Below are 16,657 nucleotides of genomic sequence, written 5' to 3'. Positions count from 1 at the left end.
CACCCATTGACTTTTGTCCCACATTTTCCTTATATAAACCTGGAAGTATTTCTTTGGGACATTAGTCCAAGGTCTTACCAGTGTTGGCCTCACTGAAATACATCCCTTTCTTGTTTCAACACTACTGGTCTGTTTGGGACCCTCTGAGCTAGAGGCCCTTGCACCCTTCTCCCCCCCCCCCCCCCCCCCCCGTTAACAATATCTAGCTTTTTCATAGCAGTTATGATGTGCCGGGCACTTTGCATATGTTAATTCATTTCATCATTGTAACAACTCAGTGATGTCCTATTATTATCCCCATTGACAAATAAGGGAACAGAGGCATTGTAGTCACAAACTGATAGAGTCATGAAGATACAGTGTAGGGAGTAGAAACACGTGATCTAGTCCTAAGGGTCAGGGAAGAGTTCTCCAAATATACGAGGTTGAAACAGAGGTCTGAGGATTGAGTCAGCATCTAGTGGACAAAGAGGTCTGGGGGAAGAGCATTTCAGGCAATGGAAGTAACAGGTGCAAAGGGATAATAATTTGAGGAATTGGCAGGCTGCCCTACAGCAGGAGCACAAGCAGGAGAGGAAGGCAGGAGCCGTAGCACCCAACTTTGCTTGTTTGTTTTTCCTCTATGTCTCAAATAGTATAATAAGGTCAGGGATAGATGATGTAGGGCTTAGCCCTAGTTTTGCTCTTAATAACCTCAGCCATTTCTCTGTGGCTCATTCCTTATGTGCAAAAATGAGTGGATGGACCAGAGTTCTCCAGTGGCCCCTGGTGTGGGAAACAAAGGCAGAAGGAAATGTAGATAAAATTAAATGTCTGTATAACCTGTAGTCCATTGACAAATACTTGAGGCAAGCAGAGTATAACCCTCCTCCAGGAAGCTCCAAACTGTCTTAATATGAATGCCTTGCTAGAGGGAAAAACAACCTTGGTTTGACTACAGCAAGCCCCCCCCCCCCATTCGGTGAGTCTTCTTTAACATATGAAAATCCTTTTGGAACTTCCCTTACCTTTACTCCCCTCGACCCCAAAATATATAATCAGTTGCCCTTCACAATCCTGGAGCAGCAACAGCTCTTTCTGCCCATGGGTCCTGTCCCTGTGCTTTAATAAAACCCCACCATTTTGCACCGAAGACACGTCAAGAATTCTCTCTTGGCTGTTGGCTCCAGACCCCACCAAACCTCACCTATATTCAAAAACATCAGTCCCTGTGGTTCCAAAGGTGCGGTTCTGGGTAGGACTCTCCTGGAAGCAATTGCTCATCCGGGCTGCAGGCCCTGGCTGCAGCTGAATGCACCGAGGCCCAGGGGCTTGGCAACCCAGCAGCCCAGCCCGCACTTGGTAGTCTCTGACTTCTCTGCAGATTCAGTCCATACAGATGATGGAGAACATCACACGTAATAAATCATACTGTAAATATGGCTGTGAGCATGGTTTGCTCCCCTCACTTGAAGGGTGGACTGCTAATAATAACAATGTGATTAAAATAACTACCTCTTTGAAGCATTTACTGTGTGCTAGGGTTGTACCAGCTACTTCAGGTAGATTTCTCGCAACAGCTCCTGGTGAGATTCAAAAGCTGAGGCCTCAAGGGATTACATAACTTTGGAAAGGTCCTCACCACCCAAGTTTTTCCTGCCTACTGAGCATGTCCAGTCCTGTTTCCTATTGCCAGGTGTGTTAACTTGAGCAATTTTCTATGGGTTTGCTCAGTGACTGAGTTGGAATTTGAACCCAGCTCTGACTCCAAAGTTTATGGTGTTGACCACCCTGCCATGCTGCCTTCCCTTCTTAAAACACAGGCAACTCCTTACTCTATAAATAGGATGACATTGTCTCTTGAAGTCCTTTCTGGGTGAGGAAAGTGCTTTTTATAGCTTGGGACTGCTTCTGTGTACTTGGTCTCTTCCAGCACCGGTTAATCCCGTGTGCAGCTGTGTCCTTCACTGTCCTTACACTGTATTCCTAGGTTTCCTCCCCGCAAAGACAACTCCAGGAAACCGCATGGTGTCTGCATGTGGGCCAGTAAAGAAATTTCACTCCCTTTGCTTCGCAAATCAGCTTACCTTTCTATAAATAATCGTTCTGCTCCCTCCACTCAGGCCTGTGAGTAGTTTGGTCACTTAACCAAACACACGCACACAAAGCAAGGAGAGGAGGGGTTTTGGAGGTGACACCGTGAATGACCTTGCAAAGGTGTCTAGCCCACTGCGGGCAGGATTAGCAAACCTGAAACCTCTACAGATATTTGTGTGCCTCCGTATTCCTCCCCAAGCTGCCTGCTCCTCTAGCGCCAGCCTCGCCCAGTCCCCTCTCGGCTGCTCCGAGATACAAAGCCCAACCCGCCCATCTCTTTGCAAACCCTGAGAACTTCATTCCCCATGTTGAAACTCGTCGGTGGCGGTGGCGGGCAGCACTGGGCATGCTCAGTAGCGGGGACAGGTCTGGGAGGCAAGGAAGCCGCGTTTGAAGTCGCACGGCCCGGGTATCAGGAGGGGGCGGGTTGCGGGGGCCCCGGCTGGGGGTCCGCGGGGCTCTCGGATTCCGCGCCGGGAGCCGGTATGCTCCCGGCCGGCGCGGCGGGGCGGGCGCGCGGGGGGCAGAGCGCTAAGGAGCGGGGGGAGCCGGTGGGAGAAGGGGAGGAGCGCCGGGCTCGCCATCCCCCGGCGCCGGCTCTGCGGCTGCTGAATCGGAAACCGCAGGGAGGATCCGGGGAAATAAAGACGCCCGAGAATGACCTCCAGCGAGGCCGCCTGAGCCGGGGCCCGCGCGCCACCGCACCAGCCCCCGGCATGGGCGACCGGGGCGGGCGGCCGGAGCACTCGGCCACGCACGCCCCGGGGGCCCCCGCCGACGCCGGCGCTGCCGCCGTGAACGGGCTGCTGCACAACGGCTTCCACCCGCCGCCAGTCCAGCCGCCGCGCCTCTGCAGCCGGGGCCCCGCGGGCGGTGGCGACGCGGCGCCCCCGCGCCTCCCGCTCTTGCCGGAGCTGCAGCCGCAGCCACCGCCCCCTCAGCACGACTCCCCGGCCAAGAAATGCCGGCTGCGGAGGAGAATGGACTCTGGGAGAAAGAACAGGCCGCGTAAGTCCCATCGCGAGGGGAGCGCTGGCGCGAGGCAGGCGCATCCCGCGGGCCCAGCACCCGGGAGCGGCGGGGCAGGCACCGCAGCGCGCCCGGTGCGCCTCAGCGCCCGCTGTCGGGCAGTGTACGGAGGGGGCTCCCGGGACTGATTCTTTCCCCAGGGGCGCCAAGCACTAAAGATCGCAGCCTAAGCCTCACTCTTGTTTGCTTCGGTCTGTAGAATGGGCCGATTGAATGCGGATCCTGCGCTGCTCCTTCGGTCACGACTCTAAAAAAGGCTAGCGCATCGCCCGCCTCACTAATTTGTTGATGGGAAAATGCACGTGTGAGAACATTTCTCGGGGTGCAGGAGTAGGGGTAGAGCTGGAGGGACAGCCGGAGCCGTCCTCTCCCTTCTCCTTGCCCCTTTTCCTTCTCAGAGTTCGTCTTTCTGGGGTTAGCGCTCAGGCAGCCACCTTGTCCTTTGAATCGCAGAGTAGCCGCCAGTACCTCGGGTCTATTGGCAAGCGCCAGGCCTGGAGGCGTGGAGTTTGACAACCCCCCAAATCACAGCCTATTAAATGCTTTTTCTTCGCAGCCAATGAGAGGACCTGTTGGCCGCGACACACCCACTGATACCATGTGGGCCGGAACTATGTGGACCAATGAAAATTGGAGGTGGAGTTTTTTGTGTTTTTTTTTTTCCGGGAATTGGGGATGTAGAGTTGAGGGTTTCTAATGGTGTGTGTGGCGTAAAAAGCTGAAATGCGTAATTTCACAGTCTAAAGCTTGTATATGATATTAGTCTATAAAGAGTACCTTCCCCGCAGGACATTGTGAGATGTAAATTTGTAGATCGAGTTTACAACCGGTTTTTCCCATCTGAGCCGAACCTCATTCAACTGGTTACCTCTTTCTGGGTGTCTTTAATGAAGCTTATAAATGGCAAAAAGCAAAGTAAGTAGAATGCATCACTAATTAGTGATTGCATCCAACACCATTTGCATATGTCTGATACTGAGAAATTGCTAGTATAGGTTTTGGATATATCTGTAAAAACTTGGTATTTGGCAAACTTTTTTGTTTCTGTTTAGACTCTTAATTTTTCTGTGCCCAGTTAAAATCTCTGAGACTTTAGGAAGTATCGGTGTGGGACGTGACTCTGACACTTGTATTTTGTAGATCTGAAATGTTCAGATTGAAAGTTAGAAGTCTTGTCTGGAACTTGGAAGCCCCAGAGATTTGGCAATGGTTGTAAGGAGGACATCTACTTAGCACTTGAATTTGTATTTATTTTTGTTTTTGAGACTTGTTAGAAAATTACTTTCCTTATGGACTTAATATTGATTACTTATGATTTGTTAACCTGTTTTACTTCTTTCAAAACCACATTTTAGTTATTTCTCTGATCTATGTGTACAAATTGTATGACAGTTTGCAATGTAAATTGCTAAAATATATTGAAAGAGAACTATATTGAGTTTTTGGGTATTCCAGCTAGCTTAAATGGTCTATGAGAGCACAACACCTTTTTAAGTAATTTTTGAGGAATTTAAAGTACACTCTTAATAATAGATTGGAAGCATAGAAAAAACCATTTTGAGCCTTAATTTGAGCTTGCAAACCCACAGAGATTATTATCTTAGAATACAAGAAAATGTAACTTTATGCCTGTATGTTTGGTGTCAGAAATTAAAGTGGTTTGTATTTTTTACAAAAATAAAAACCTTAGTTATCTTAAATTCAGTGACCAGGACACTTACCTATAAACTTTTAAAAGGGATTCATCAAAGTGCGCCTGGGTGGCTCAGTTGGTTAAGCGACTGCCTTCAGCTCAGGTCACGATCCCGGGGTCCTGGGATCGAGCCCCACATCCGGCTCCCTGCTGTGGGGGTAGCTGCTTCTCCCTCTCCCTCTGCTGCTCCCCCTGCTAGTGCTCTCCTGCTCTATCGGTTCTGTCAAATAAATAAATAAGATCCTTAAAAAAAAAAAAGTAAAAGGGATTCATCCAAATCAACTTTTCATTATCCTATCATGTTTTCTGTTCTCAAATTTGAATGAACATTTCTGAAATAAATTTTACGTGTTCTGAGTCACATCTGCTGTATTCACTACCAAAATTCCTCAGTGAAAACTAGGTTTAATATCTTTACACCTTGCCTAGGTATCTTTTAGGTATCTTTTTATAAAAAAAGATAGTGCTCAATCAGTTCATATTTAGGTTCTCTAATCCACTTAGAGTTAAATATATCCCTATTTTCTAATGACTGATAGATTTTTTTTAAAGATTTAATTTATTTATTTGGCAGAGAGAGAGAGAGCACAAGCAGAGGGAACAGCAGAGAGGAAGAAGCAGGCTCCCCGCCAAGCAGGGAGCCCGATGCGGGGCTCCATCCCAGGACCCTGGGATCATGACCTGAGCTGAAGGCAGACGCTTAACCATCTGAGCCACCCAGGCATCCCTGACTGATAGATTTTATGTGAGCAACTATAACAAAGAGTTTTGGGTGCTTTAAATAAAATGTAAGAGTATGTTGGGGATTGAAGCATCAAAGCTAGGCAAATAATTCCTACTTACCATTTTACAACATCAGACACCTGAGTCTACTACCTAAACCAGAGGTGTGTTAAAGACAGCCAGATCTCACTTCTCTCAGATAAGCATCTGGAATGCTGATGTGAGTAGGTGTGTTTCTGTTTGGTAATATCGAGCTTAGAGTGCAGTACATAAAATACTTGATGTTTAAAAACAATGAGTGGAATGAAACAAACAATTCAGTAGTTTCTAATTGTTTTAAAAATGAAATCTCAGTGCAGGGACTCTTTACAAGCTTGTAATCTAAACACCAGACCAGTGGCAGGTTGATTTTGCTAAAGCAGGAGAGAGGAATATTGTCCGCTGTTCATCGAAAAGTACTGTCACCTCACTACTTGTCCTTGGAAGGCTTTTCTAAGACTAACCGCTTCATCGAACTTCCTTCATTACCTGACTTCCCTCAGCTACTCAGCAGCTCTGTGACCTCAACCAAGTTACTAGCTCTCATCTTGAGATGCTGGAGTTGGCTAGGTGATCTTCAAGTGTGGTTTCTTGTACCTTTCAAATTCTCACACTTCACAGCTGATGAGGTCTTTCCACGTGACTTCTACACTAGTTATAGTTAAGCATTTAATTATGGTTTGGGTTTTTTGCCTTGTGCTGATTGTTTCATGTGTGTTATTTGTCTTATCTCCTCAATTAAGTTGGAAGTCTGATTATAGGTGATATAGTTTTTTTCTCTTATGCCTTGCTTCTTGGGGACATGAACACTTGATTGAGGTCACGGAGAAAAGGTACAAGTCACATCTCTACCTCACTGAGGTAGCCATGTCCATCCATAAGATAGACTTTGGCAAAAGTCCTGCAGTGGAATTTCCATAAAGTATCAACTGGGAGATTCCTTTGGCCTGTTTCTTGGTGCTTTGATTCTTCGAAGTACACGTAAGTAGCACCTTATGGAGTCAGCGCATTTCCCAAATATTTTGAAACATTCTAATAGTCCTAATAAAATGCTGTGAGGACTTAATGTGTTATAAATGGTGTAGCCATTCATACCCAGGAGGGCATGAGTTTGAAATGCAGCTGGATGGCCTGAGGCCGGTTATTTCACCTTCCTGCTTCAGTTCCAGTATGATGAGATGGAGATAATCATACTACCTCGCTGGGTTGACGTGAGGATTAAATGAGATAATGTATAATAAGAACTTAGATTCCTGCTTGGCACATAGCAGTTATTCAGCAAAGGCCAGCTGTCATCACCCACATACAGAATCCTGTCCACTGTTAATCCATAGAACAGGACAACAAAGCTGGCAGAGACAACCTCAGACTGACTTAGTTTAAAAAAAAAATACAGACTCAGAATAAGAAAGACCAAAATGTTTTATTTGATTAGCTGTAACACTTTTAGTCCTACAATGATTTTTTTTTTTTTACCCTTCCCCAATAAAAATAGTGGATAATACAAACATGTAGGAAAAAAAGCAGTTAAAAAGTACTCACAGTTTCATCACTCAGAGAAAACTATGGTACATGTTTAAAATGTACCATATTTTACAGGTAATTTTGGATCATACTAAGATAAGATTTTGATAACTTTTATTTAAAAATAAAATTTTAGCATAAGCATTTAGCAAACATCATTTTTAATGGTGTATTATAATCCCAATATTCCATTATATGGATATACCAGAATTTATTTAACCTTTCTCTCCTAGCTTTAGGCTGTAGCGAGGGTCTCTATATCATAAACATCGCTGCAGCAACAACTTCCTACATAACTCATTCTTAAGTTGTTTTTTGTATGTTTGGTTTTTAAAAATGTATTTATTTAGAGAGAGAAAGAGAGCGCACACGCATGGGCAAGCGGGAGGAGAGGGCAGGGAAGAGAGGGAGCGAGAGAGAATCTCAAGTCGACTCCCCGCTGAGCAGGAGCCTGGCTTGGGGCTCGATCTCACCACCCAGAGACCATGACCTGAGCGGAAAGCAAGAGTCCAATGCTCAACCGACTGAGCCACCTAGGAGCCCCTTAAGTTATTTTTGTTGAGATTGGCGAATACATTCTTTTTGGAGGCGGAACAGAAATGGCACAAGGTAGTATTTAGATGTTGCCTTGAAATACTGGATATTTTAGACCACAAGGACACTGTTAGATGAGCCACCCTAGTGGAGGGAGGAAAAAATGCCAAGGGGATTGTTGGAGTCACCGAACACTATGCTGCAGAAAGGCAAATATTTGGGCATCATCAGAAGGCTGGGTGATGAGTGCTGCCCTCTCCATTCCCTCTTCTGTTGTGCGGCAACAAGCAGGAATAAGGACTGGATCAGTGCTGGCAGCCTCCTGTGGGGTGGGGGTGGGAAGTTCTGGCTTCTCAAATCATTTAGATAGAACACTACTAGCAGAAAATGGGTGAGAGTTCATTATGCACAGAACATACTCATGGGTACAAACCGAAGAAACCGAAGTCTGTTACCAGTTTTAGCTAGCCACCGTTGTGAAAGTAAGAGGTGTCGATTTTCTAAATACTGGGGTATTTAGCTTTGGCATTTGGGCTTTCTACTACCTCTGAATCAGGCTAATTAGAAAAACCAGGATAAAAAGATAATAGAATTTTCTGGTTGTATCTGCATAGAATGTAGATATATGCGCTTTAAAACAACAACAACCATATTCAGTGCTTCTAGATGGATGGGAAGCATGCATATTCAAGAACAAAAGAGAAATGGAAAGCAAGGGCTCATTATACTATTGCTACTTTCTGGGACATGGTCAGATTCCCAAGTTTGTCAATGAAATTATGAGTTGTGCAATGCACATTTGGACTGAAGATTAAGAATTGAAGGCCTAGGGGCTCCTGGGTGGCTCTGTCATTAGGCGTCTGCCTTTGGCTCAGGTCGTGATCCCAGGGTCCTGGGGTCGAGCCCCGCATCGGGCTCCCTGCTCAGTGGGAAGCCTGATTCTCCCTCTGCCTGCCACTCCCCCTGCTTGTGCTCGCTCTCACATGTTCTTTCTCTCAAATAAATAAACAAAATATTTAAAATAAAAAAGAATTGAAGGCCCAAGTGTCCAGCATTGAAGAGGTTAAGTCAGGTATCAGGATCTTTTAGACACTTGAACACTTTTCCTCAAAAGACCAGTAAATGAATTTCAACATTAATGTGAAGCATATTTGTTTGGCACGGTAACCAAAGATGGAAAGAGTACTGTTAATTTTTAGCATGTGGGACGCTTACCAAGTGAATAAAACAAAAAGCCATCATGGTTTTGGAAACAGAATTAGTAGGGACACAAAGGAGTCCTGGTTTTAACTGACAGGTTTGGGGTTTGGTTTGGTTTGGTTTGGTTTGGTTTTGTGATAGCCTGGCTGGTGTATGTATGTGTGGTTTTAATACAAATCAAATGCCATGAAAGTAAAAATAAGTCAAGGTTTGACTTCTATGATATTTAATTACATGTGTTTTAGCTTTAATTGGTAAGTCAGTATTCACCTTGGGATAGCAGTATTCTGATTCAGATATGGAGACTGTTCAGTGTACCAAATGTGGTGCACAGAATTTCTAAGTAGACCTTTTCTCTAGATAGTGCAGCTGTCAAGCTTGGTATCTCATTACTTAATTTATGCCATCTCGTAGATGCTTAGAGCTGGCTAATCGTGTGTGTGTGTGTGTGTGTGTGTGTTCGTATTCTCCGTCAATTCAAAGGGGTAAGGTAATGTTACTTTTAGCGGCTGTTCCATCAAAATAATGATCTGGACCTCTAGCAGATTTCTCTATAGTTTGGAAAGAGGATGGGAAAACTCATGACAATAGTGAGTACTTAACAGTAGTCACTTTGATTGAGTAATCAGAGTAGCTGTTATTGAGCAACAGCTAAAGGCCTGTGTTTTTATGAAAGTATGCAAATTACCAACCCCACTCTCCATTTTCAGATGAGGAAAGAGAGGCTCAGAGAGATGAAGTATCCTGCCCGAAGACCTGTATTCAGTGAATGTCAGGGCCAAAATTCAGACCCAGGTCTAAGTCCATTGACAGCTAGCTGGCTGTTTTTTCTGCCACAATAAACCTATTATTTATGTCAGGAAAAGAAGTGTGTTCTGTAAAATTTTCGGAAGAGATAAGCGTATGCAGTCTGTACCTTTGGCAAAAAGCTGATCTGTGTGTCTGTGGAAGTAACAGTGGCCAGCATTACGGGGCACTTACTATGGGCAGACTCTGAGCTAAAGACTTTACATGGATTATCTGAACAAACACTCCTAGCACCCTATGAGATGGGTACTGCTGTGGACTTGTGTCCCTCAAAGCTCATGTATTGACTTCTAACCCCCAAGGTGATTGTGTTAGGAGGTAGGGCCTTTGGAAGGTGATTAGGTCATGAGGGTAGAGCCACTGGGATTAGTGTCCTTAGAAAAGAGACTTCAGAAAGCTAGCCGCCGCCCCTGCCCCTCCATCCCTGCTTCTGCCATGTGAGGTTACCACCAAAAGCCATCTAGGAGGCAGGCTCTCACCAGACACTGAATCCACCAGCACCTTGATCTTGGACTCCAGAACTGTGAGAAAGAAATTTCTGTTGTTTATAAGATACTCAGACAATGGTAAGACAGATCCTATCATGATCTTCCTACTTCAGGTGAAGAAACTGAGGGAGGGCACAAGGACTCCGGGTAAAACCGTCAGAGTTCAGATTTTGACTCTGCTGGGCTAGACTCAGGACCGTAGAGGGCTCTCGGAAAGTGTGAGTAGTGTTCTGTAGTGGAAAGAGCTTTAGAGCCACCAGACCTAAATTTAGAGTCTCCCTGCACTGTGGGGGGTTTTTTTGTTTGTTTTTTGTTTTTGTTTTTGTTTTTGTTTTTAAAGACTTATTTATTTATTTTAGATAGAGAAAGAGAGTGGGGGGAGAGGGGCAGAGAGTTTTAAGCAGACTCCGCACTGAGCGCAGAGCCCAACTCGGGGCTCCATCTCAGGACCCTGAGATCATGACCTGAGCCAAAACCAAGAGTTAGGTACTCACCTGACTGTGCCCCCCAGGTGCCCCAGCACTGTTTAATAACAGTGTAGCCTTAAGGTGAGATCCTCAACTTCTGGGACTATCTCTTGAATAGAGTTAATGGGGCCCATCTTACTAGTTGTGGGGACCAAATGTGGAAAATGTAGATAAGTGTAGAATAGAATGACTAGACCCTGGTGTGTGCACAGTAAAAGACATTTGGTGATTAACACTAGCAACTCTTAATAAAGGTCATTTAATATTAGTATTATTGCTGTTATTTAGTCACAGAGACTTTCAAAACTTTGTGAAATCTCAGAATTTCCATCTTGCCCGGACTGAGACTGGGCCTGGGTTTCCGGGTATGTTCTAAACTGACCTAACATCACATCCTGTGTGGAAGCTCCCCTAACTCCCTCTGACGTTTCTAGAAGCAGGACACATGGCCTGTGTCACAATTCAATGACCTCATTGTCACTTTTCTTAAGTTGCCCCATTGCAACTCCTGAAATGGAGTACAGCATGCCCTGTCTGAGGGTAATGTTGGCAACTTTGTGACTAAGAAGACTGTCATTGATTTTACTGCTAATCTAGTGCCAGGACAAAGTGATTTTTAAAAAAGGAAGTTCCTTCCTTTGATCTTTACAGTTTGATACCTCAGCCCTTAGGTGAGGCAGATAATGCACAAAAGAGATGAGAAGGATTAGGAAAGTGAGCGCTTGGCCTTTGTAAAAGCTGCATGAATCGGACAAGGCTTCAGAATTCAGAACAGCTGCGTGGAGTTCTTAGGCCTTCTTTTTAACCTGCAGCCTAGCAAACTTTGTTCTGGCAGATGAGGAGATGGATATTTCTGGGCACTTGTTGCCTTTAAGACTAGCACATGAACCTTCTGGGGCACCTGGCCTTGACTCTATGCTGAATCGGGGCCACAGGGCCTTTGGCTTGCGCCTCTGGATAGTGTGAGCCTACCCGAACCTCTGGGAGCGGGGACCAGCCTGGACGGTGTTGGTTACTAGGAATCATCTGGGGCTTCTGGACAAACAACTCCTTTACAGCCTGAGGCAGGAGGTCCAGGAGTGAGAGAGGCAGGGGTGGACTTGTGTGACTTCAAACTTGATGTGGGTCAGCAGTGTGATGAGACTTCCGGCAGAATGTAAGCACTCAAATGTTAGCTATTATGGGTGGTGGTGTTAGATGCCCTTCCTTACACGTAGTCAAATCAGACTCCCATAACTTCTACCTTGACCATACATTTTGTCCAATCTCTCTTCTACATGACTGCTCACTAGATATTTAAAGACAGCTATTTTATCTTGACTTTTCCTTGGGGTCCCACCCTCTGAGAAACCAAGACCCACAGACTCATCTGCCAGACTCCATCATCCATGCGATTCAGTACTGGTTGTAATGGGTTGCCAACAGCATTAAAGCTTAGACAGGAGGATGGCCTCTTGGGGTTGTCATGAAGGGGATTAAGTAAGTACTGACCTGGGTGACCTTGAACACTGAGATTTAATAAGCCTATGGGTCCCACAGGCGCTAACCAGTTTTTATCCCTGCACTAGACTTTACATGTGATACTTGGCTTCACGTGATTCCAAGCTGGAGTGTAAACTGAAGCCAGTTACCTGGCTTGATTTTACTCAAATACTAAGGCATTTCCAAAGTCACTAAACTCTGTGTGTATGGATTAGAAGACGTGAACATAGTTGAGGCTGTCTGCTTATTATTCATACTTGCCCAACTACCAATGTTTGATGAAGAACATCTAAAGACATGCTGTGTATTTAGGGAAAGGAAGGTAGTATCTGTTTGGGCAAGGAGATATCACATCTTCTTATCTTTTATAGAAGGTTTTTACTACAAGGAAGTGGCCCAAATGTGATTTATTCTTTGGAGTGACTGCATAAGAGATCATCAACACTTTTTTTCTCAAAGATTTTATTTATTTATTTGAGAGAGAGAGAGAGCATGAATGGGGGAGAGGAGCAGAGAGAGATGGAGAAGCAGACTCCCCACTGACCAGGGAGCCCGACATGGCGCTCGATCCCAGGACCCTGTGATCACGACCTGAGCCGAAGGCAGATGCTTAACTGACTGAGCCACCCAGGTGCCCCTATCATCAACACTTTTATTTATTTATTTATTTATTTTTTAAACATTTTATTTATTTTTGACAGAGAGAGAGAGAGCACAAGCATGGGAAGCAGCAGGCAGAGGGAGAGGAAGAAGCAAGCTCCCCGCTGAGCGGGGAGCCCGATGCGGGGCTCGATCCCAGGACCCTGGGATCACGACCTGAGCCGAAGGCAGACGCTTAACCATCTGAGCCACCCAGGCGCCCCTCATCAACACTTTTAAAGAGTGGTGAGGGGTATCATGAATAATTATGCCAGGACCACAGGCATAAAATGGGATTATCCGAGACAAACCACGAGGAGTCCCCTTGATGTGCTGGTGCTGGCTCCTACAGGCCCTGAGAGCTGGCTGTACACATTACTTTCTAACTGCATTCAATGTCCTTATGTCAGTAGCTTGAAATTGGCTACGGTGGGTGTATTTATACTGTGGAAATTAGTGAAGAGTAAAAATCAAGGCTTTATTTTTAGAGAGCCAGTTGCTAAACATTTACCAGTACGCCACTGACTAGAAAACAGGTCATGGGTCACGCAGAGGAAAGTCCCAGAGAACATCAGTAATATAAGCTGAATTATTAAGGCATTTGAGTCAGAAGGGGAGGAAAAGGCCAACGTGTCCTCTGCTAAGTAGGACAATGCCAGAAGATGGGGAGTTAGACAAAGGAGCTTCATTCTCAGGAAAGCAAGTTTCTACAAATATTTGAGGGCCCGCTATGATGTAAGGGTAAAATTTGGAAATGCACTGTTATCTGCCTCCCTTTCTGCCTCTTAAATTCCTACCCCAAATACAGTTGGGTTCAGTGCTGGATCACCCAGTAGGTAGGACAAGCAGGTGTTATTATACCAGCAATGCAGCAGGAGAACTAAGGAAAGGAGAAGAAAATAGTATACATGACTTTAGGTATACAGATATATATCCGTGCTGCACCGAAGTGTTAATCACAGGGAAATCGTAACTTTGGGCTTCTTTATGCTCATTTTATGATTCCCTATGTTTTTATTTTGGATGACTTGAATTGTTTTGAGCTGTATGTTCATCACACGTGGATTGGGAAACACCAACGTTTCTTCTGTAAATAGGTGTTAAGTCCGGCCCCGATGAGCCTTGCACCTATCTAGGGTGACTTAAAGTTAATTTACTGTTGGTGAAATGGCAGGGTGGAGTTGCTGGAGTATCTTCGTTTCATGTTTCTGGTGAGAGCGGGCGAGTTGAAATTTGTCCCAGCCAAGAGGGAAAGGAGCTTGGCATGTTTGTTTCCAAAAGCAGGATCTTTGGGCAAAAAAAGGGACTTCCCCAGTTCGATCCCATTTGTGTTTTACTCATGCTCCACTGTCCTCTCACTGTCTTGTAGGAATATTTGGAGAGTGTTGGGATTTTAAAGAAATCTTTTTATCTAGGAAAATTTCAAACGTTATATAAAACCAACGTGTATATCCAAGAAGTGCTAATCACTCATCGTTCAGCCTATCCATTCATGTCCTATCCTCTTTTATCTGTTACATCCAAACCTCCCCTTTCAAACTGGATGATTTGCAGCAAATCTCAGATATATCATTTCGATGGTAAATATTTTCATATGTATTTCTAAAAGGTAAGAACCCCTTTTAAAAACATAACCCTTATCTGTTAATTGCTGAAAAAAGTTAACAATGTGTTATTTTCAGTTGAACTATAATATTTTATGGTGCACAGTTAGAGGAATAAATTCAGTTATCTAACCACGGATAAAATTGTTGCATCCTGTTTGTTGCTAGGTAGATGAAAATTTGACATTGTGTTTCCTGGAAGGATTCAGTTTGCGGAGGTGGGGTAGATTTTGTTTGTTTGTTCTGCCAGTCCCTGTTATTGTTTGTTTATGATTAATTTTTAACCGTTTCTTCATGGTGTGAGACTTGAAACTTCATTCTTGTAATGCACCCAAAAGGTGCTTGGGGATCACCCCAGACTCACTGGCTTAGAATTGACTTGTGTCTCATCTCCTATGTAGTTTTTGTCTTGAGATTGAGAGTTTGAGAACACTATTAAAAGAATTCCACCCTTCTTTCCTCTGCAGCCACTCTGGTGAGAGCAGGCAAGCTAGCACTCATCCTGAACACACATAGGAAGTAGGACTGGGCTCAGGCTGGAGGCCTGGAGGGGCTGCATTCAAGGTTGAACCTCAGCTGGGGCACCTGGGTGGCTCAGTCGTTAAGCATCTGCCTTCGGCTCAGGTCATGATCCCAGGGTCCTGGGATCGAGCCCCGCATCGGGCTTCCTGCTCCGCGGGAAGCCTGCTTTTCCCTCTCCCACTCCCCCTGCTTGTATTCCTGCTCTTACTATCTCTGTCTCTGTCAAATAAATAAAATCTTTAAAAAAAAAAAAGGTTGAACCTGGGGTTTAGAGGAGGTTCCCAGGAGGGGTATTGCTGAAATTTGTGCGGTTTGCCATTCCAGACAATCTTTAGACCGATGACGCTGCATTTCAAATTAATCACAAAAACAAAGAAAAAGATCCTGAATCTGTTTAGTATCACTCTTGTTTGTCAAGCATTCCTGGGGATCAAACCAGTTAAAACATCAGTGAGTTCTTACCTGTGTAACTGCCAGGACTGGCTTACTCTTGTCAGTATTAGGCGTTTTTCTGTTTTATGAAAAACGTGCTTCAGATGCATTCTATACATTTTTGTCTTCTTTGACAGAGTATTGAGTATCATGTGATATTGTCTAGTAATTTAGGGACCTTACTAATATCTGTTCTTATGCTGGGTTGTATGCTCCTTTGTTTTTTAGTCAGTGGATATTTGTTATGCATCAGCTACGTGAAGGATGGAACTTTTAAAAAGGGTCCAAATATTTCATTCAAAATTCTTCTTTAAAAATATTTTTGTCTATTTAAAAGCTGTCGTTAAAAAACATGTTGGAAACCACCTAACTACTGTTTCGGTGAGTTCCTTAACTTCTCATCCTCAGTTCTGTCATCTTTGCCTACCGCATTGGGTTAGGAGAATTAAATCAGATATTGCACGTAAAGCTCCTAGCGCAGAACTCGGCACATAGTAAACCCTTAATGTTAGTTGGAACAGAGCTGCTGCTGGATTAACCCATTTTTTTGTAGACCTTGGAATAAGCTTCTCCTGAATTCTTATAAGCAGACCACTGATTGGCAAATTGGTAGCTCTGAAGTCTTTTAAAAAGTTCGGCCCGTGCACATATGTCCACATAAAATTGCACAGGTTAATATTACCACTTTAGTACAAGCGTACCACACTCAATTGAATTTTAGGCAAGACTTAGTTTTTGCTTGGCAAATGCTCTCACTCTGGCATAGGTCAGTTATATAATAACAAGTAAATGAATAACCTGTCCAGTTTAGAGCTTTAGTGCTCACTCTAAAGTTTAGGTACTTTTGTTTGATTTTTATGTTTGTTACAAGCAAAAGGAGGAGTTGTTAGTTATTTCCAGTGTGAAACATTTTCAGTAAATGTTTTTGTGAAACATTTTCAGTAAATCTTTCCAAGTTACTGAATCAGTTTTGATTCCAGAAATCCCCGGATTGCAAGGAAAGCTGTTCAAAAAACAGTTAGAATTTGCACCTATTCTCTGTGAGTCAAACTTTTCTCCATATTGTGTAATCCAAACAAAGTACAAAAATAAATTGGATGCTGAAGTTTATGAGACTACAGCTATCGTCTATAAGTGACAACTGTCTAGCCTTTACAGTCATCAAAACAGCGTTGTTTCCATAGATGAACTTTACATTAAATGTGTAATGCGTTTTGTAAAGTAAACCAATGTAAAGATGTTGCTTTTATCTCTTTCATATGTGAGGTCCAGAGCTCAGATGTAATAAATTTCCACTGCTGAATTGTTTGGAAAATATTACCTTAATGATGGAGAAGGGCACTCTGTCCCCAAACTAAATGGCACCAGATAAATAAAATATTTTGGGGTGCCTGGGTG

At 44.2% G+C, this 16,657-nt stretch overlaps 1 protein-coding gene across 2 annotated transcripts in view; it reads left to right on the top strand.

Annotated features, from left to right (window-relative positions):
- The first annotated feature begins 2,215 nt into the window (after positions 1–2,215).
- The window catches only part of PANK1 (pantothenate kinase 1), a 53,783-nt gene continuing 39,341 nt past the window's right edge, over positions 2,216–16,657 (top strand). The window contains exon 1 of one of the 2 annotated variants that reach the window (XM_035024697.1): positions 2,216–3,084. In XM_035024697.1, coding sequence (XP_034880588.1) covers positions 2,382–3,084 — 703 coding nt within the window. In that variant the 5' untranslated portion in view covers positions 2,216–2,381. Of the gene's footprint in view, positions 3,085–3,747; positions 4,021–16,657 lie in introns of those variants that run through there. The other variant, XM_035024705.1, reaches the window with a different exon arrangement.

Source organism: Mirounga leonina, unplaced genomic scaffold (assembly GCF_011800145.1).
Source record: "Mirounga leonina isolate KUSES-001 unplaced genomic scaffold, KU_Mleo_1.0 Mir_114, whole genome shotgun sequence".
Lineage (NCBI taxonomy): Eukaryota > Metazoa > Chordata > Mammalia > Carnivora > Phocidae > Mirounga > Mirounga leonina.
Note: the sequence above shows the minus strand (reverse complement) of the source record. Positions and strands in the feature narration are given on the sequence as shown.